Below are 22,113 nucleotides of genomic sequence, written 5' to 3' on the forward strand. Positions count from 1 at the left end.
AAGATCACTTCTCTCCAGGATGAAAAGGAGCCATTGTTGACCAACCTTTGGGTTTGGCCGATCAATCAATTACAAATCTAAGGCGGGTTACAGACCGCCAAAATGCGGTGGTCTGCTGCCACCGCTGGTTCCTGCGTTCGGGAACTGCAGCAGCCAAACAGCGCGGTTCCCGGACGCAGCAAAGAAGGAGCGTGAAAATCGCGCTCCTTCTTGCAGCCCGGAAGAGATGCCGCGAGTGCGGATGCAGAGCGTCCGTTACATCAAAATGGTGGCAGCCATGTGGAATGGCCACCGCCATTTGTTACGGACTCAGTCCGTGCTAGGGTTAGGGACGTCTGGAAGAGATGCCCCTTTCTAACCCTAGCATGGACTGAGTCTGTCCTAGGTTGCCCGTCTGTAATGGGCCAAAGTAACAGTTATTTTGTCTAGCCCACATTTTACAAGCTTGTTTGCAAGAATGTCATGGGGAACTTTGTTAAAAGCCTAATTAAAATCAAGCTATGCTATACCCACAGTATTCCCTTCAACTGCCAAGATGGTAATTTTATCAAAGAAAGAAATTAGATTTGTCTGGCATGACTTGTTCCTCTAAAACCCATGTTGACTTTTTGTGATTACGGCATTCCTTTCTAAATGTTCACAGACTCTCTGTTTAATGATCTGCTCTAGATTCTTTCTTGATATTGATGTCAGACTAACTGGACGATAATTGTTGGGATCCTCTTTTTTTCCCTTTTTGAAGATGGGGACAACGTTTGCCCTCCTCCAGTCTGATGGAACTTCTCCTGTTCTTTAGAAGTTCCCAAAGATTATTGCCAATGGCTCCAATATTACATTTGCCAGTTCTTTTAATACCCTTGGATGTAGTTCATCTGGTCCTTGAGACTTATATTCACCGGTATTCCTGTACTACCTTTTTACTTATCCTGTACTGAATTTCCCCTATTCTGCTTTCTGCTCCATTTTCTTCAGATGACCACCCTTTCCCTTGTCTGAGAAGACTGAGGCAAAGAAGGTGTTGAGAAATTCTGCCTTTTCTGTTTCCTGCTAGCACTTTGTCATTTTCTCTGCGCAGTGGCCCTACCGTTTCCGTCTTCTTGCTTTTGCTAAGGACATACTTCCAAAAGTCCTTTTTATTGTTCTTAACCTCTCTAGCAAGTCTGAGTTCATTCTGTGCTTTTGCTTTTCTGACTTTACCCCTACACGGGCTTGCTATTTGTTTGAATTCCTCTTTTGTGATTTCCTCCTTTTTGCCTTTCCTTTTCTGTAGGTGTATTGCTTGAAAACTAGTTCCAATTCTGGGGAAAAGATGATTGGGTAATGGATATGCAATTACTGTTTACACATGCTTGAGATTTTAAAGAGAGGCCCAGCTCCAGATATCTCTGCATTCAGAGTTTAGGATTGGCGTGTGGTGACTGAGGACAAAAAAAAAAAAATATTTGGTTGTGGAATACTCTCTTGAGAGATATTTACATGTCACCTATCCTATCATTTTGTAAGTACCAAGCTAAAACAACTGTATTCTCCTGAACATGTACTGGACATTAGTGAAGGCATAGTGACCAGGCACTAACTATTGAATTTAACCTAGGTATCTGTGTTGCCCATTGGCAACTCCTTTTCAAAGGCATATAGAAGTCTCATAATTCTTAAAACTTTCTGAAGCTTTTGATATTGTTTGCTATTAATCATTACCTTTCACAACTCTTACTCTTTTTCTCTTTAGAGAGATATTGCCTATATACGTTTTGATTTCCACTGATCTGACAGTTTTCCAATAATATATTGGAAAGTTTCCTTCTTCTTTCATCCTTTCCTCCCTTAAAATGGAGGCCACTAGGCTCCTGTTCTTATCTTGTAACTCTTTTGATTTTAGACTTTGTCTTGAGATGATCCCATCATTGCTTGTGTGACTTTAGCTAACATTTCAATGCTCTTTCTCTGTTTCTATTTCTCTAACACTTCATCTAGCAAATTTCATAGCAGACTTCCTGTGCTCTTTGATGGCTTTTTTTTTTTTTTTTTTTTGGTCTATGTTGGGCTTATCTTTTTCTCGCTTTTCTTTTTCACCCAATATATTTCCAAATCTTGCCATATTTCTCTTTGCAAAGTCTCTGACGTCATCCTATCTTTTTGATCTGGGTCCTAAAATAAGTTACTTAAGAAAGTTCATAGAAGGAAAGTTTCCTCCTCCCCCCCCCCCCCGGCCTCCTATAAAGCCTTCCTGATGGATTGGGGAGCCTCCTCCAAAATGTAGTATGGGATAAAGGGTGGGCATGAAATCTTCCAAAATTGTCCCAAATCCTGAGATACTACTTTGAAATTAATGGAAAGAAAGTTTCCTTTCCCTCCCTCCCTCAGCAGTTCTTCCAACCATGCTAGTTTGATCAGGCATCCACAAATTGTCCAGAATATGTAATTTCATAAAGACTCCTCCCTTTCTGGAGTCTTGTTATTTCTTTCCCATTTGTTTGCACACTGAATTTAAATTTCTCATAGTTATTTCCAGCACTTCCATAGGACTGCTACAGAATTCTACCTAAAGTGGAACCCACATTATATGCATGCTTTGCCTTCAGGAATCAGTTCCTAATAACATGGACAGAGTTCTGCTTTCCAACTACTATTGTTCCTCAGTACAGTATTGTTCCTCTGCCATACAGTAGTAAATTTTCCCACTGAAGCTCAGCCTATCATGCACAGGGAATTTTAAGTAAACTAATAAGTGACTTCATTCTTGGGCAATCTGAAAAGTGTCTTGAACCAATACAATAAAATTGGTGGTTCCAGTGGTTGTGGGTGTGGACAATGAGTGGGAGTGGAAATATTTAATAAAAGAGATTGCAGAATATAATTCACTTGGAGGTTTGCAGTGCATACCCAAAGGAATGAACTGAAGGTATGACCCTTTCAATTGATGGTCAGGATGAAGAAAAAAGCTTGTTTCTTTACATTATGTATATAATTTCTTTTCATGAAATGGTGGTTGAATGAATAGAAAGTAAAAACTATTGGACTGTGTTATTAGGAAGATAGTTAAGACATAGTGTGAGTGAAAGAAGGGAGAGAGGATAAGGGGGATTAAAGGATGGTAGAGGGAAGACAGCAAAAACAAGGTAGAGTATGTATGAAGAATGTATGTTATAGAATTTTACTGATGGAAAATGTAACCTAAAAATGATCAATATAAAAAAGGAATGAATCGAAGGTGCTCTTTTGCACTTCTGCCATCCATAGTAATGTATGTAGGCTCCATGTTTTTGAAGTGCTAAACTATTACAGTTGGCCCTCCTTACCCACGGATTTTTTATACGCGGATTCAAGCAAAGCATCCACAGATTTAAAATATTCAAAAAGAGTATAAATTTCAAGTATCAAACCTTGATTTTCCATTTTATATAATGGACACCATTTTGCTATGCCTTTGTATTTAATGGGACTTGAGCATACACAGATTTTGTTATTCACGGGGGTTCCTCGAACCAAACCCCAGCGGATAACAAGGGTCCACTGTATAATGTCTACAGTGCCTTGACATTTCCCATAGAGATGCAACTAATATATATAAGTAGCAGCCACAATTGTTATCAAATGGAAAGGAAAAAATGTGCTGATAACAATTCTGTAACTACTAGACAAAGTAAGTATTATATTAAATAGTTAAACCACTTCTAAAAGAGGACCTGAATGTATTCTATAAAAATTACCACTAAATTTTAATTGAAATCACTTAAAATAATACAGGCAATTCATATTTATTACATACAATAAAAAGTATAATTGTATTATTCTCTATAGCACATTCCAGCCACAATAATTATGCCACTGAGCTATCTTTCCCTAAAATAAAGAGAGACGGGGGAGGGAGGGAGAATGGGAGGCACTGGACTTCATAAAAGAAAACTTTGGGTATAGGAAAGAAGATTAACCACAATTTTATAATACATCTATTTCATTCCCTTTATAATGGTATTCACTATAAGATTCTTCAGGGACCCTAGAAATGCAGAGATGTGGTCTAAGAAGAGTATGCATTCATTACAATAGGCATATCTATAAGCACTTAAAACTGAGGTCTACCAGAATGTTTTACAGCTATCTGACCAGGTCCAGGTTGTTTAAAGAGATGTCTTGAGCCCTAAATATATTGCCTCAGATTTGAATATGCTATAGCTGCTAGGAACCAATGAAGTATATTTAAAACATTACATCACGGTCCTGCTTTTTTCAGACCAAATGAGGCCCCAAAAATGGTGGACAGAGAATTTTCTCTATGTGAAATATTTTCAACCTGAGTTTTATTTTTTGAAAGCAGATATATGTGTGATGATTCCATGTGACAAAGAAATTTAAAAGAGCTAGAACCAGGCTCAATTGGAACCATAATGTGAATGAGTGCCTTGATTGTTTTTCCATTCTCCTGTCTTCTCACTTCCTTTCTGTAGCTTCAGCCAACTACAGAAAGGAGGAAGTCCTTTGTGTCTTACATTAGAAATCTTCACACAAACATTACGACCACATGGAGGGATGGTGGGAACAAATATATCTATGAAAAAAGAGCTCTTTCAGCTAGAAAGAGCTGTCTGTGTTCATTTCAGAACCTAACATAGGATAATCTTTCTCTCAAACAGATGAACACAGGAACAGGCAGCTTGTATTTGTTAGCATAACATAAGAAAAACCCATTTGTTCTCCTGGAATCTTGTCAATTCACTGAAGTCCCCAAAGCCTTCCTAGGATTTAAGTCCTCTAGGGCTTATCTCTGTGGCAGAAATTCCCTTGCAGGCATTAAGCATCTATTCAAGGAAGAAATGGAGGAGGGATGCCTGAGTGAGTGGAGGAGGGAGAGCAGAGGGTGGCAATTGTGAATCTTCTTTTGAAAATGTTTCACCGTGCAAACACTCTGATGAGACAATGCAAAATGAAACAAGAGTTAAGGACAGGAAACACACAATGTGCTAACAGGGCAGGGCAGAGGGTGGTTATGTGTAGTACCGTAACTAATGGCACAACTGGACTGAAGCTGTAGATGTGATCAGAAGCTAAAGGAAAGCCCAAAGGTGCACAACACTTATTATAGGAACATGGAATGTAAGAAACATGAATCAAGGGAAGCTATACATAGTAAAACAAGAAATGGAATGTATGAACATTGCAATACTTGGTGGGAATGAGCTAAAATGAATAGGAGATTTTTGACTCAGATTGACACGTTATTTTACTCAGGTAATGAAGGCCCGGTACAGACCACCCAAAAAGAGTGGTCTGCCGGCGCCCTGGTTTGCTCCATGAGGAAGCCGCAGTGGACAAATTGTGCGGCTTTCTTGGAGAGCTAAAAGAACCCGCAAAAATGGATTCTTTTTGTGGCACCATAATGATGCCGCAGTGTGCCAATGGCGCACTCGCGATGTCATTATGGTGCCATGACGTGTGGACACTAGGCATCCGTCGCATCAAAATGGCGGTGCCCATCTGTACAGGGTGCCACCATGACATATGGAAGACGTGCTAGGGTTGCTTCTAGTCTGTGGTTGACTGTTTTGTTTTCCAGTATCTGTTGACAGACTTTAGTTAAAACTAAGCTTGAGTCTGTTTCTGTGAGTTATAGTAGTTCTTTTGGAATGTTAGGTGTTCTAGTCATTTGTTCTACCCAATTGCTTCCCTTTCCCACAAAATTAGGGTTCATCTTTATAAATTTCTTCTTTCCATGTGCCATTCATTTTCATTCCTGTGTCATTCAATTTCTCCTTACAACAAGAATAACCACCAAATTAGGGCAGCCTAATACATAGTGAATGGTTCAGAGCTACCCAGCACACTGTAATGTTGAACAAAGCTTTGCAGCTGGGTTTCTATACTGCAGTGGCTATTAATTGTAGCCTGATAGATTCCATTTGCCTTAGATTTTGCCTGTATCTCTTAGTACACCATTTAAATGTGAACCATATTGAGAAACATTAGGAAAGCCATCCTATGTATGGTGTCTGTCTAGCTTTGGATGGGGTTGATTTGGAAAGAGTTAAAAATTCCCATCCATCAGTTTTACGCTCCAAATGTGATCCTTCAGATATAGATGATATGAACTTTAAAAATAAAGAAAAATCTTGGTAATTCATTAATAGAACTTAAGACAACTGGAGAAACTGTCAACCTTTGTACTACTATTTCTCATTTAAACACTCATTTTGTTCTTTCTAAAGGAACAAGATGTATATTACCCTAAATGGAGAGGAACATTGGGGTCCCCACTAGCAATGCCAGTATTTCCTAGAAATGTGGAGAAATGATAGCTCAAAAGGAGGCCTGAAGGGAGTGAAAAAGCTGGCCCGACTCCATCAGGCCTAGCCTGAAGAAGAAGAGCCCTCCCTCCATGGCATCTGACACCATCCTGCCTGGAGGGAGTGAAAAGGCAGGGCAAGCTCCATCGGGCCTGGCCTCGCTTAAGAAGCAGAGCCCTCCTTCCAATCCATCTGCCTTGGTCCAGGCCTCAGAGGGAAAGAACAAATGCTGGACTTGATCCCCTTCCCCACCACCATTCCCTTCTCCTTTTGTGTCATGTCTTTTTAGATTGATCCCTCCATAACTGTCATCTTCCGGCCTATGAGGGAGTTGACCAGGCAGGTTCAGCTCCACCAGGGCTAGCCTGAAGAAGAAGAGCCCTCCCTCTAGTCCATCTGCCTTGGTCCAGGCATCAGAGGGAGAGACAAACTACTGGACTTCATCCTCTTCCCCACCACCATTCCTTTCTCCTTTTGTGTAATGTCTTTTAGATTGTAAGCCTGAGGGCAGGGAACCGTCTTATTAAAAATAATAATTGTAAGCCGCTCTGAGAGCCATTAGGGCTGAAGGGCAGGGTATAAATAACATAAATAATAATAATAATAATAATAATAATAGATTGTAAGCCTAAGGTCAAGGAACCGTCTAATAAAAAAGATTGTATGTACAGCGCTGTGTAAATTTACAGTGCTATATAAATAATAATAATAATAATAATAATAAAGAGAGTTCAGTTTTCAATAAATAACATGTTATATTAAGAAATGTGCAAGAGTGCATGCAAACATACAAAAACTGAGATAAACCTACGGATCATACAAGGCTTTCAGAAAGAAAGGTTTAAAAGGTTGGATAGAGGAAAATCAGTGGTTGATGATTGGGCAAGAAGGGGGATGTAGGAACATCAAAAGTTGAGGTGCAGAGTATAGTCACTGATTGCTTTAACAATTGCCTCCTTGGAAAAAGAAAATGCAAAGAACTGGGTGGGGGAGTTGCATGGTGCTCAGGAAACCCATTTCCTCATATTAGTTTTATTTAGATCAAACACATATCCTCGAGTCAGCAGGACTCCTACACTTGTACTTCCATAGGTCATTGTGGCCTCAAACCATGCCTCAAAATATACTCTAGATATTAATTATGAAACTGCATGTTAGCAGTGTAAGGTATACTATTTCCTAAATCTCCGAGGTGCATCATTTGCTCTTGGAATATTGTAGAGAGGGATAGAGGGACAAACATAGACCACTAGTTTGTGTCCCAACTTTTTCTGTGCATTGGGCTTCATCTAGGAATATATGAGATGACAGAGGACAGGAAGAGATGTCTTAATAAGAACAATGTTCTTTTTCAGCATGGTGTGATATTAGTGCTCAGCAGCTAGAATCATAGAATCATAGAGTTGGAAGAGACCACAAGGGCCATCCAGTCCAACCTCCTGCTATGCATGAACTCACAATCAAAGTATCCCCGACAGATGGCAATCCAGCCTCTACTTAAAGACCTCCAAGGAAGGAGACTCCACCACTCTCCAAGGGAGTGTGTTCCACTGTCGAACTGCCTTTACTGTCAGAAAGTTCCTTCTAATGTTGAGGTGGAATCTCGTTTCCTGTAGTTTGCATCCATTGTTACGGGTCCTGTTCTCTGGAGCAGCAGAAAACAAGCTTGCTCCCTCCTCAAAATGACATCCCTTCAAATATTTAAACAGGGCTATCATATCACCCTGTAACCTTCTCTTCTCCAGGTTAAACATCCCCAGCTCCCTAAGTCATTCCTCATTGGACATGGTTTCCAGACCCTTCACCATTTTAGTCACCCTCCTTTGAACACACTCCAGTTTCTCAATGTTCTTTTTGAATTGTGGTGCACAGAACTAGACATAGTATTGCAGGTGAGGCCTGACCAAAGCAGAATAGAGTGGTACTATTACTTTCCTTGATCTAGACACTATTCTTCTATTGATGCAGCCTAAAATTACATTGGCCTTTTTAGCTGCCACATCGCACTGCTGACTTATGTTCAACTTGTGGTCTACTTGGACTCCTAGATCCCTTTCACATGTAGTCTTGGTCTGCTTACTTAAGAGAATCTGTAGAAATCAGAAAGCTAAATGCATCTGTTAATTTCAGCTAACAAGAACAAGCTGAATCAACTCAGCTTACATAAGTGTTGACTTACCAAGTTTTCATGGATTCTGTGTATATACTTTGAGAATAATAATTTGATTTAGGCCACAGAATTTAGAATTTTGTTGCTTAGGCACATACTGCACAAACATTGCCCTTCAATCTTGTGAGTTGGATATTTGTTTGAAGTGAGTTTGGTGACAACTTTATGTAGAACACAAAACTGAAGCAAAGTAACTTGAACATTTACTTTCCCCTGCATTCAGACACTTTCGTCAGTTCTTTCCTGTTAACACATTTAGTGACATATTAGATTTCTTGCAGAGGAAGATATTAATAATATGTGCCATCATACTAAGTAACTCAAAATTGCTTGAGAATAATAAAATTCTAATTGTTGAGGCTGAAACATGAATAATAGCTGTGCTCTTCTGTTATGAAAAGAAAAACATCTTAATTTTAATCCCATTATCCTCCACTATCATCTTTTGCACAGTGAAATGCTAAATGGTTATAATGCTGAGCAAATAGCCACTCTATACCACCGGCTGCCCAAGTTCCCAGATATAGGGAAAGGTTTTATAAGTGGTACTTACTTTAGTCATCCCTGCTCACTATAAACAGATACCCAATATTACTGGATATTATTTCTAATCCAAAACTGAATAGACACATTGATGCTGAGATCAGCAAATGATTCAGTGCATGTCTCTACTAGCTGGGATTACCAATAGGACCGAGGGCTTTCTCAATATCCTCCATGACAATTGTCTCTTTAACACTACACAACTGATACCATTTAAATGGAACCTTGGTGAATAATTAGATTTCTCTACAAGTGAGCACAAAAAGTTAATACAGGCCGGAACTTTGTGCCAGCCTGTGGGTGGAGTTAGAGTGCAGCGTCTGCACACTGCATGCCCTACCCAGCCCCTAGGGCACCATTTTCACACACGCCGGTCTATGCAGCACATGCCATGATGAAGCCCCTCCGATGCTGCATCACTGATGCAGCACCGAAGGGGTGTCATAAAGCCACGCCACCACAGCTATGACGTCCCTTGGAGAGTGCAAAAAGCAGCCACTTTCTCCAGAGGCTGGATCGGGGCTGCAGCATGAGGTTACTATGGACCTGATCCAGCCAGTAAAAGGGTGGTCTGTATAGCCCCTAAGTGTGTCACCAAACTACAAACCCCAGGATTCATTATGATGCAGCCATGGTAACTGTAGTGGTATTAAAGTACCATAATTGTGTAGTGTGACAAAAGTATCGCTGAGGTCAATGAAACAAGCTAATTGTAACAAGCTATATTGCTTTCAAAAGGCCAATGTGCACTCAGAACAAGATGCACAGCCCATTCTCTGTTCCTTGCAGGGCACTCATGGTTTTAATAACTTTCTAACATGCATAAACTTAGTAGGTAGGGTTTTTAATGGCATGTGGATGAAGTGATTAGAGAGCTTCAGCTAAGAATATCCCTATCATAATAAAGTTGGCAACCCAGCCCAGCCAAAGAAAGTATCAGTTTTTCAAAGTAATTAAACCAGGGATGGCTTGCCCAGCGCTCTCCAAAATGTCTGCCTTTCAAGTTTCATGGGAATGATGTATGGTCAGAGATTATGGTGACACTAGATCAATCACTCATAATTTAAAGCATGGGTATTCTGATGCATATGTATGAGCAATATTCTAGATTAATCAAGGCAGAGACAGTGTGGCATCATGATTTGAGAGGTGGATATGGACCATGGTTTGAATCTATGATTGGTCATGGAAATCTCCTGGGTAAGTCATAGGCATCTCAGTCTCACAGGAATAAAATTACAAAGCTCCTCTGAACAAATTTTGTCAAGAAACTCTACAATAGGTGTACCTTGGGAAATGAAGGCACACAACTACAGCTACAAGAAACAGAAGAGAAATAAGATTGTGAAGTGCATCAATCACAATTATAAAAATGAAGTTGTGCTTACAATAACCTAATATATCCATGCTAAGTAATTCTTTAGATCGTTCTTAAAGGAATCCAAACCCCACACCATTCTAAAGGTGTGAAAGATCTGCAAATAATTGAAAACTATTTAACACATAGTTGACACTCATTTTAGAAACACATCATTGAACTGTACATATTTAAGCTACAATAGCTGTTGCCTTGTATGAACTTTAAAAAAATAAAAACATCTGGATTATTTGTGTCATTTTAATGAATCAGTTAGTCCTTCTGTGCTTGTTGTGTACATTTCTACACAAAGAGAAGATACACCAGTTTTATGCAGACTGATAGTGAGCTACATGCAGAAGCCTTGAGGTGAGCAAAGTTTCCTTCCTTTTTTACATTGGAAGCAAAACCAAAACCAGAAAGTTCATTATTTTCCTAACATGTAATTATTGGGGGTGTTGTTGTTGATGTTTGGTCTTTTGGTTTTTTTGTCATAATGACCTGGAACACAGATGCTTTTTCAGCTGTAGCAACCATGTTTGTATGTCACTGTTTTTCAGTGGAATAAGAAATGTAAGTCGTTACTGGGATGCAAGCTGACTCAGGCCCGTTGCAGACTGGCACAAAGAGCCATGCTGGGGCTGATTTTATGGCTCAGTAGGGCTGGGCGTCCATATGTACACAGCCCTACTAGAGGCACCTGTGCACCATCTTGCCATGCTCCCACCCACACAGGGCGCACAACGACGATGAGCAAACATCTGCGCAACCAAATGGCACTCGTTGGAAGTGGTGGCATCAAGGTGTGCAAGCACCATTATGTTGCTCCTAAAAAGAAGCCGCTCAAGGTGGCTTCTTTTTAGGGAACAGATTGGTGCCGTGCTGTGTGGTTGGCTTGGCGCCGATGACGGGTAAAGACAGGCAGCATGGAGCCGCCCGTCTGTATCCCCCCTCAGTCTGAGCAGTAGTGGGAAGAGGCAGTGTCACATGGCTAGCTACTTTGCACTATAGCAAGGAAGGATTGCTTTGTAATGTCTTGTATTTCCTGTTTGTAATTTCTGAATGGACCACCTGGCGAACCAGAGAACATTTTCCTCTACTTTCTAATTGCACAGTAGTGAAAATAATGATACCTGTTTAGGAATATGTAACTCAGACAGTTAATTTTTTGGACAGCAGTGACAGTAAAACCTGTTCTGTGAATGCAGTAAGGATTGAAGTTGTCTCATATTGCCCATATTGTCATCAAAAGGAAGATTAATGAAAGCATTCCAGCTCAACTCTGCACAACCAATGTGATTTTTTTAATCAGAGAAATCAGCTGAAGATGCTTGGTGTTTCATAGTTAAGAAGCTAGAGAGACAGATAACAAAATGGTAATGACATTAAAGATATGCTGAAAATTGTTTAATAATGAATTCTTAAATTAAAAGGTGAAGTAGCTAAAACGTAATCTATAAATAGTTCAAAGAAGCTCCAAAAGAAGATAACTAGAGTTAAAAACAAGACAAAGATTAGATTAGGAAGGTAAAATACAATTCAGCCATACATGTTGGCTTCATAGACATAAATGCAAAGAAAAAGCAGAGAACAATATGGAAGCACATACAGACCAGAAAAAGGCTAGCAAAATCCTTAGATAACACAATAACCACATAATGACAGCTAAACAGACACCTGCTAGGTGAGGCAGAAAGTGAAGGTCAACTGACCTAGTTTCACTAAACAACTAGAGAAGAGCAGATTAAGAGGTGATATGATAGTCCTATTTAAATATTTGAAAGGATGTCTTACTGAAGATGGAGCAAGTTTGTTTTCTGCAGCCCCAGACAATAGGACCTGGAGCAGTGGATTCATAGAATCATAGAATCGTAGAGTTGGAAGAGACCACAAGGGCCATCCAGAACTTTATGATTCTATGATTCAAACTACAGGAAAAGAGATTCCATCTCAGCATTAGGAAGACTGTGCTGACAGTAAGAGCTGCTGGACAGTGGAACACGCTGTCTTGGAGGGTGATAGAGGCTCCTTCTGTGGAGGCTTTAAAACAGAAGCTGGATGGCCATCTATTGGGGGTGCTTTGATGGTGTATCCCTGCATGTCAGGGGGTTGGGCTGGATGGCCCTTGTGTTCTCTTCCAATACTATGATTCTATTATTCTAGTGATGCTTTTGTTTATTTGGAGGATTAAAAAAAGTAAACCAGAATGGATGAGCCTCATAGTCCAGGGAACAATCTATCAGGATGTCCTCTATTGTTCACTGTATAGAAATAGCTAAAGCAGCTCAAGAGAGATTATAAAATGGACAACTTTATGATTCTATGATTCTATGCATATCCAAATCTTGCCTTCTACAATACAATGGAACTACTTTGTCCTTTTTTTCCTTGTAAAGCTAGGGTAAATAATCTTAGGGATATCACCAAGATTAGACTGTATCAGGTATAATTACAGTTGGGCCAGTTTCCTGACAATATTCTCTTCATATCCCCCGCTCAAAGTGTCTAGTGTTCTATAGCTTTCTTAAGAGAAATTTCCATCTTCGCTGCCAGCTTTCTGAGAGAACTATGACTCATCTGCAGGACTGGTCCTGAGCCCCAGGTCCTAGACTAATCAGAAATGCATCCACCTGCTTCTCTGCCTGGGGATAGAAGGGGTTGCCTGGGTGGCTGCAGAGCATTTCCATCCTTGCTCTGGGAGAACTACTGTCCACCTGTCAGCTAATTGAAACTCCTAGTATTATTACTAGTAATGTCTGTATTTTTTATTCTTGGTGACTTGCTTGTTTTCGCCTCTGGCTATATTTATTCTTTCTTTGGAAGTTCTCTTTTCACTCTCTCCTTTGTCATGGCTCCTAGCATTTCTCCTAATTTGATACGTTTTCACTGTCTTCCTTCTTCCCAGCTTCCCTTCTTTTGTTTCTTATGCAACTTTTGTTCAGTTGCTCCTAAAGATGCTGCTATTCATGATCTGTTTCTTTCTAAACCTTTTCAACTTCTTGCTCTTACAGAAACTCGGCTCCTTGCCCATGATACTGCAACCTCAGCTGCCCACTCTTTGTGAGGCCTTTCCTTTACCCTACAAGTCACCAGGGCCTTTTATTATCTTGCTAGTGTCAGTTTCAGCCTCTGTCTTTTCCATTAACACACAGTTTTTCTTCGTTTGAGGTCCATGCTGTAATATTTATTTTGCCTCTGCGTCTGTGGACTGCAGTCATTTACCATCCACCTGGCCCATTTTCAACTTTTATTTCTGATTTTGATTCTTGGCTGATGTTTTTCCTTTCAGATGATATATCTACTCTTTGTGGGACTTTAATATTCATGTGGATGATTCCAAAGATCCTTCTGTTTTATGTTTCTGCTCTTTACTGTCTTCTTTTGGACTCAAGCTTTGTTCTGATTCATCTACACCTTCTTTTGGCCATTATCTTCATTTAGTTCTTATTAACAGTTGTGCTATTTCTTGCTTTGTAGTTACTGAATTTCCTTTGCATCTGATGATCATCTTGCTTCTTTTGCACTTGCTCACAATCCACCTCCTTGCTGTTCTATTGTTCATTCATTTCGACAACTCCATTCTGTCATACCTGAGGCCTTTTAACAAGCATTAGCCTCTTCTTTAAATTCTGTTGGTTCTTTGGACTCAGTTGTTTCTACTCGATGCAACTTTGGCCCTGTACAGACCAGACTTAAAGGCCAGATTGGGGGTGAAGTTGGGGCGTAGAATCCATATGACACATGCTTTGGCTCCTCCTCCAGGGCAGCGTGATTCCATGTGCCGCACTGCACGGCATGCAGCATCATGGCACTCCTCTTTTGCTGCTTCTGCACAACGCAGCACCATAGAAGCATTGTAAAGCTGTGGTGCTGCACCTATCACACCCTTTACAGGGTTCAAAAAGGAGCTACTTTTGCAGGTCCTTTTCACACCCTTGAAAGGCCAGATTGGGGCTGCAGCATGCAGTTGCCACAGACCCGATGAGGCTGTAAAAGGGGCAGCTGGAGGCAGCCCCTTTATCCTCAACTCTTTATAGTTTTGACCCTTTGTTAACAGGCACAATCCCTTCTACCAAACTTCAGCCCTGGATTACTCCATTTATTTAGTATTTTCGTTCCTGCTGTCGTGCAGCTGAATGCTTACGGAGGAAGACTAGGGATTGGGCTGACTATATTCATTACAAGTTAATTCTTCTTTTTCTTGTGCTATTTCTTTGACCAAATAGAAATACCTTATTTCTTCAGCCAAACATTAATTAATGCCAATGCACGGTACCCTCAGCGTCTCTTTTCTACTTTTAATTATCTTTTAAAGCCCTCTCCCTCCATCACTCTCTGCTAATGATTTTGCAACCTTCTTTAATACTAAAATTGAAACCATTCATTCTGATCTTGCTGTTCCTGACTCTTCTTCAAAACCAACATATCAAATGGCTGTATCTTCTACATTTTCTACTTTTGCTTCCACCTGGTTAGATGAATTATCCAAGTTGCTGATGTCTTCTAACCCTTCAATTTGCTCTCTTGATCCCGTTCCTTCTTGTTTCTTAATTACTGTTGCCCTGCCATACTTCCTTCTCTTCTCCATATTATTATTCTCTCTCTTTCTACTGGTTAATTCCTTCTTCGTTCAAACATGCTACTGTCTCTCCAATTCTTAAGAAGTCCTCCCATGATCCATTTTCTCTTTCTAATTACTGTCCTGTTTCACTGCTGCCTTTCTTCTCAAAGGTTTTGGAATGTGCTGTTTATATACGTTGCCTCGAGTTTCTTTCTAATATTTCTGTAATGGATCCCTTTCAAACTGAATTTCACCCTTTGCACTCTACAGAGACAGCTCTTACAAAAATCACAGATGATCTTTTTCAGGTCAAATCAAAAGGACTATATTCAGTCCTTATTCTCCTTGATGTCTCTGCAGCCTTTGACACAGTTGACCATAATCGCTTGTTGGATTTGCTTCATAACCTAGGATTTGCTGATTCAGTCCTCAGCTGGTTTACATCATATTTCTTATAGCGTCATTTATTGTTGTAGCCAGAGGTCATGTATCTTCTTTTCCTCTTTCAGTCGGGGTTAATCAGGGTTCCATTTTCAGCCCGTTGTTATTTTCCCTGTACACATTATCCTTAGGTAATCATATCAGCTAGTATGGTTTTCAATATCATCTTTATGCTGATGATAGTCAATTGTACTTCAATACTCCAGAACAGTCTTCTGACATTGAACATTGTGTCACAGCATGTCTTTCAGTTATCTCATCATGGATGTGTCGTCGGTATCTAAAATTCAACATGGCAAAGGCTGAACTATATATTTTTCCTCCAAAACCTTCTGACAATATACATTCTCTATCATGGTTAATAAGGGCGGGATACAAACCGCCACTTTGCGGCGTTTCCCCCGCCGGTGCCATTTGCTCTGCGAGGGAGCCGTAGCAGCCAAACCGCGCAGCTCCCGCGCGGAGCAAAAAAGAAGCTCCATTTCGGAGCTTCTTTTTGCGGCGCCTCTATGATGTCGCGAGGCGCCGCTGGCACATTCGCGACGTCATAGGCGCCGCGACACGTCTGGACGCTACGCGTCCAGTACGTAAAGATGGCGGCACCCATGTGGAAGGGGCGCCGCCATCTTGTACGTATTGTATACGTACTAGAGTTAGGGGGGTGCGGAAGCACCGCCCCTTCCTAACCCTAGTACGTATACAATATGTACTATATGGCGGTTTGTATCCCGCCAATGTTTCCATTCACCCTGTGAAGGAAGCACATAGTCTTGGCTTTATTTTTTTACTCTTCTTTGTCCTTTCCTCCTCAGATTCAGGCTGTAGCAAAATCATGTTGATTTTCTCTTTATAACATTGCCAAAATTACATCTTTTCTTTCTGTTTCTTCTGCTAGGACCTTAGTTCACACCTTGGTTATTTCCGGCCTCAATTATTGCAATCTTCTTTTCATGGGGCTCCCATTGTCTCACTTTAGTCTTCTGGTTTCCATTCAACACTCAGCTGCTAAGATAATCTTTTTGGCTCAACATTTTGATCATGTTACCCCACTCTTGGTATCTCTTCACCCATTCCTTTTCAGATTTTGTATAAGCTTCTTCTTTTAACATTTCCTCTTCCTTGGCTCTGCTTTGTCCTTTGTCACTTGCTGCACTGTACCCCTGGAATTGTCTTCCTGAACATCTGTGGGCTGCCTCTTCTCTTGCTAGCTTAAAATCTGAATTAAAGACTTTCCTGTTTTCTAAAGCATTTGGAACTGGACTTTGAGAATGTTTTATAATTTTATATTTGATTGCATGCTTTAGTTGTTTTTATAGGATTGTACTTTACCTGCATAATTTGTTATAGTTACTGTGTAGTTTTATTTAGTTTTATTATTATTCTTAGATTCTATGCCTTCAGCAGGATTTAATGCCTTACATTGATTGTATCTGTAAAGTGCCATGCAAATTTATGGTGCTATAAAAATAAACGATAATCATCATAATAATGGAAAATTTAACCAAAAATCTGAGGTGTGGGCTGCTTTACTTTCCTAAGTTTACAAGGAGGCTAAAGTTTTTCCATTTTGTTTTACTTTAAAAACAACAACACATAAGCATGTTCTTCCTGAACATCTGTCAAGGTCTGTGAAGAAACCACTATGCTATGTCTTGTTGGCCTCACTTTCCAGAATGGCAAGTAAGACATGCATTATGATACAGTTAGATTCCAGGAACTGCAGCTGTTTAGAAGGCATGAGGATGGAGAGACCATGGGTACTGAGAAAAGAATAGATTCTTCTTTGAAAGAAGGCAACATACAATCTCTGGCCTTTCAACAGGTTAAATAACAACATTGCCATCACCACCATTTAAACAAAAACCCTTGCAGTCTTTTTGAGCAGTATTTGTTTACCATCTCCATTCTTCCAATTAATAGCTGAAGAAATCTTCATTCCTTCCACCCAAAAAATTCAGCTGGTCTTCATCAGATTTCATGGATAGGATTTATCTGTGTGAATGCATGCACATACACACAGACATACATATGAAACACATGCATGTGATTTAATCAATTATATTTTTACATACCAGTTTATGACAACTGTCCTCTAGGTAACTTAAAAACATATGTCTGCCACTTAAAGCACTTCTATATATGTTTTACAGAAGTGAGGCAATCTTAAAGAAGTCTGCCTTTAATAATAATTATAATAATAATAATAATAATGACAATGGCGATGATGATGTCTCCCAGGGGCATGAATTTTTTTAATTCTAAAAAAAAGCTAAATTCCATTTAGTAGATACTACATGTATATAAGAATCCAGAAGAAAATCTCTTACCTCCTCTTTTGTTTAGTTTTGCAAATCCAGGTGCATAGCTATTTGATGCCGATGGCATAAATGATGAACTAATGAAGAAGGAGGGGGCTAGGCCAGAAACCAAAGGCTCATCACATTTTTCTGAAAGACAAAGAATACCAATATTATTTATAAACACAGACATGGATATATTGCTTAATCATCTTCAAAAAAAGGTCAAACTTTTAGAATATGCAGCCAAATATGTATATCTATATCTGTATCTCCCCCTCCCCCATAATAGTATATGATTGTGATTCACATTGTACTGAAATTTATAACAAAATCATAGGCCCAGAACAGATGTGCCTTTGCGGCACCCTTGTCATGTGCGAGAGTTGCCTGGTGGGTGGAGCACCCACACGCCCGGCAACCCTCACATGTGACGAAGGTGCCGCAGCTGCGGTGCACCCACCAGATGGGGCACGTAACAGTGATGTCACAGCTGCGCTGCTTCCAGATGGGGTGGCGCAGCTTCAATGTCACCATGCCGGCTCTGGCACTTTGCAGCATCACAGCGGCACCGCAAAAAGGAGCAGCTTCCGAGTGCTCCTTTTTTGCTCCACTGCAGCGCCACACAATTTGGTTGCTGCGGTGCTCCTGCAAAGCAAAGAGAGGCGCCAGGGAAGCGCCTCTTTCTAGCACTCTGTACCCTGCCATAGTTTATTGCAAAGGAATTAGCTTCAGTTCTAAGGTTGGGACTGCGCTAATAATGATTTATACAAAGTAGTCCTGATCTGGTGGCTTCCAGATAAGGTGGAATGCAACCCAATTGCAACCTCAGTAGCCTTCTTTTATAGCAGTGGTTCCCAAACCGTGCTCTTTAAGGGATTTTGGACTTCAGCTCTCAGAATCCTAGATTATTGGCCAACACTGCTGAGGCTTCTGGGAGCCGAAGGCTAAAATCTCTTAAAAGGCACAGTTTGGGGACCACTGCTTTATAGAATGTTGGGAGTTGTACTCTATTCCCTCTGGAGGGTGGAAAGGCTGGTCCTGAGGTCTACAAACTTTCTCACTCAAAAAAAAACAAAACACTTTCCATATTGGCCTGGCCACCTTGGAATCCTAGCATGTTACCAAACAATCTGGGGTATGTGTTGGAATGTATTCTATTAATATCAAGCATTGGACAGGTCTGTTGGTCTTTTTCACATGTCTGTGACAACTTCCATCCTTAATATTCTCACTCAAAAAAATTCATAATAAGGCAGGCACCTAGGAACTTCAGAGATGCCTAGATTATAGTTCAAAAATCACAATTCCATAATTATATCATGGTGTATATGCTTTTTGATCTATTTAATCAATCTGAAACAGTTTGAAAACATGGTGAGAGAAGTATGGTCAAAAGGCTAGGGAAAGTTTAGGACCAGGGAAGGAAATAGGTAGGGCCACTGTATTATTTTATGTGTGGTAGAGAACCATCAGGCCCAAATACCCTAAAGTCACCAGATTTCATCTGATCTTGGAATATAAGCATGGTCAGCTTAAGTTACATTCTTGGATGGGAGTTCGCCAATGAATACCAAGTGCTGCAGGCTATATTACAGAGGAAAGAGCTGGCAAAACCATCTCTGAGTATTCCTTGGCTAAGAAAATCCTATGAAATTATGGGATTACCATAAAACAACAGGCAACTTGAAGACACATACTATATACAGAGAGCTCTCAGTATATTTGTGACATCAAGTTCCATCACATGAACCCCACATATATCACATTGATTTGCATGCTTAATATCAAGGGGGGAAAACAAACTCCAGTAAGATGAAACACATCTGGAAAAGTGGTCACAAATGTTTATAGTCAGACAGAGATGAGCAACAACCTACATTCACCTAGTCATACACATGCTGACCATTACATAAGAGCACCTTTGCTATACAAAAAGAAGAAGAAGAAAAAGGGGGAAGCATGCAACCCACTAAACACACCCATAATATATCAATAAGCATTGCATGCATGGATTGCATATGATTGTTAGGGTAATCAAAATGGCAGTGTCTTGTTTCCTATTTTAACACACAATTTAGGGGTAATAAGTTATTTGCACTCTGCTAATCTATGCAGGTGCAGCAAGAAGTAAAATTTCAGAAATGTAATCTGTTTTTGCAGTAATCTCCATAATCCTTTTACTTCTGTTAGAAGCACTTTACTTCTATCGGAGTCAGTACAGACTGGATTAATTCAGTGGAAAAGAAGAGAAAGTTTTATAACAATCCATGCTTTGTTGAATGAAGGTTATGTCTTAAATTTAGAATGTACTTTATATTAGGCAAAACTTTAAGAGAAAGGGGAAAAATCTTTGGCTTCTTTTTCTCAGTGGCTTGCAATTAATATGTAATAGTTTAGGATAGATTTTCTACCTTTTTCTATATCCATTTTTCTTTTCCCCTTAGGCACCTTCTTATCAACAAAGGAAGAACTAACTACTTCCATACATTTTTGTTTAATCTTTTAAAAAACATATTTACTGCAATGTAGGGCATGTTATTGATGAAAATGATCTTCATTCCATATAATTTGGCTGGGTTGATGGGAATGAATCTGATCCTAATGGGAACTGCTCCATCAGTGTATGATATATATTTCTGATATAATTCAAAGACCATTAATTGTGAACCAATTAAAATCACTGTTTGCATCTTTTTGGTGCCCAAATTTGCTTATGTCTCTATCTATCTTATGTAGAGCTAAATATTCAATTAACTGTCAATCTTTAATTTAAACAAGATTAGATTCCTAGTTACAGTTTTAAAAAAAAAGCCTCACCATTGCTGAGATGTTGATCAAGACAGGTCATCTTAGTATAATGAGATAGCCTGTCAAGAAACTGTCAAACCTCTCACAAGATCTCACCAGCATAAGACTGAAACATCAAGTGTCCCCATTTTCACATTTGCTGCATTTTTTAAAAAAAGTAATGGCTCAAGATTAGTGTCTTTTCCCTTTGTGAAACATAAAACCATGCCCACATGCAAACACAGGAGATTATTGCATGCCAAACATGTGCTGGGATAGACATGAGTTGAAAATCACCAACAGATTTTATCACACTGCCCCATGAACAGGGAGTAGGCAGCCCGTATCCAATCCAGGCTTCTCCCGCAACTTTTCATGAATGGGGTTTTACTTTTACCTAAAAAATATATCAGTCTTTCAGCAAGGAGAATTATGTGTGTGTGTGCATATTGTCCCGTTTATTGCATACAGAGGAACCAAATTAGGATTTACATTCCTATCCCTAAGCAAATTCATAAGCTTGAGTCAAATGGGATGTTGAAACCTAGAGTACAGCAGTTAATGGCAGAGGAGGCTAGGACTGGTAGTGGTCAGAAACAGAGCTTAATAGGTATAATATGCATGCGGAAGATTTCATAACTGCTTCTTCTCAAGTACTAGTACCTTCCCTCCTCCCCCCCCCCCCCCCCCGGGCTATTCCATATGGAATTAGGATGGACCCTCATCAATGAAATTAGGGTGAAGGCCTTGCATAGTTTCCACGTCAGACACAAAGTATCTCAAGTTCCATAAACAGATGGTCTCAGTTCTGAGAAAACTAATATTAATAGCAAAGGAGCCCAAGTGCAAATGATACAGAAGATCTGTGGCAGGATTTTCCCTTTTCCACTTTATTTTTCTTCACAGACTCAAGGTCCTCCATGCTGGTGTGAGGGGTGGAAGAGTGACACTGTAACAACATTATATCTATAGTGCATCTCCACACACTCACACATTCTTTTTATATTAATAAATTGTACAACTTTGTCAGGATGTTAGGTTTTATCCTTTAATTTTTGTATAGTGCCACATACATTAGCGGTGCTAATAAATTAATAAATAAATACACCTTTCCTTAGTGGAGACAACAGCACCTTCAAGGAGTGATTTTGAAAACTGATGCAAGGAAAAAGAGATTTCTTGCATGAGTAGACTCTTGATATCAGTGGCCTTTGAGTTTCCATCTAACTGTTTGGTTCTGTGATCACATATTAGCAGCTCTTCCACCTGCCCTGGATTACATTTCAACAGGTGAATACATGTTGACAGAAACAACCACATCTCCTGTATCTCATGCATTTTCATCTGGGCATGTGAGTGGGAATGAGGGCCCTGTATTATACCTATTTGCCCTCTTGTAAACAGCTAATATCAGGTTCAGGAAGTGTTATTTTGGCCCGTTCCGCATGGGCGTAAAGTACGTTGAGATTCATTGTTAAGTACATCTGGCAGACAGCAGGTTTGGGAAAGCTGCTTCAAAAAAAGTGTTATTGAACTGGTTCATTTTTATGACATCTGATTTTGTTGAAATGAATGAGCATTTCATTAGGTAGTTCAGTGTGGTGCGCATCACATCCATTGGGGTATTTGCAGGGTGTTTTTCAGATCTTATGTGAACTGGAGAAACCACAGTT

General features: G+C 39.9%; 1 protein-coding gene across 2 annotated transcripts in view; it reads right to left on the reverse strand.

Annotated features, from left to right (window-relative positions):
• LOC149309469 (contactin-associated protein-like 2) overlaps window positions 1–22,113 on the reverse strand; it is a 1,389,887-nt gene that overhangs the window by 905,110 nt on the left and 462,664 nt on the right. For both annotated transcript variants that reach the window (XM_089532517.1, XM_089532516.1), the window contains exon 2: window positions 17,681–17,800. In XM_089532517.1, coding sequence (XP_089388643.1) covers window positions 17,681–17,800 — 120 coding nt within the window. The remainder of the gene's footprint in view (window positions 1–17,680; window positions 17,801–22,113) is intronic.

The sequence above is a fragment of the Sceloporus occidentalis genome, unplaced genomic scaffold, assembly GCF_023333645.1.
Source record: "Sceloporus occidentalis isolate IW3139 unplaced genomic scaffold, rSceOcc1.0.p SCAF_7, whole genome shotgun sequence".
NCBI lineage: Eukaryota > Metazoa > Chordata > Lepidosauria > Squamata > Phrynosomatidae > Sceloporus > Sceloporus occidentalis.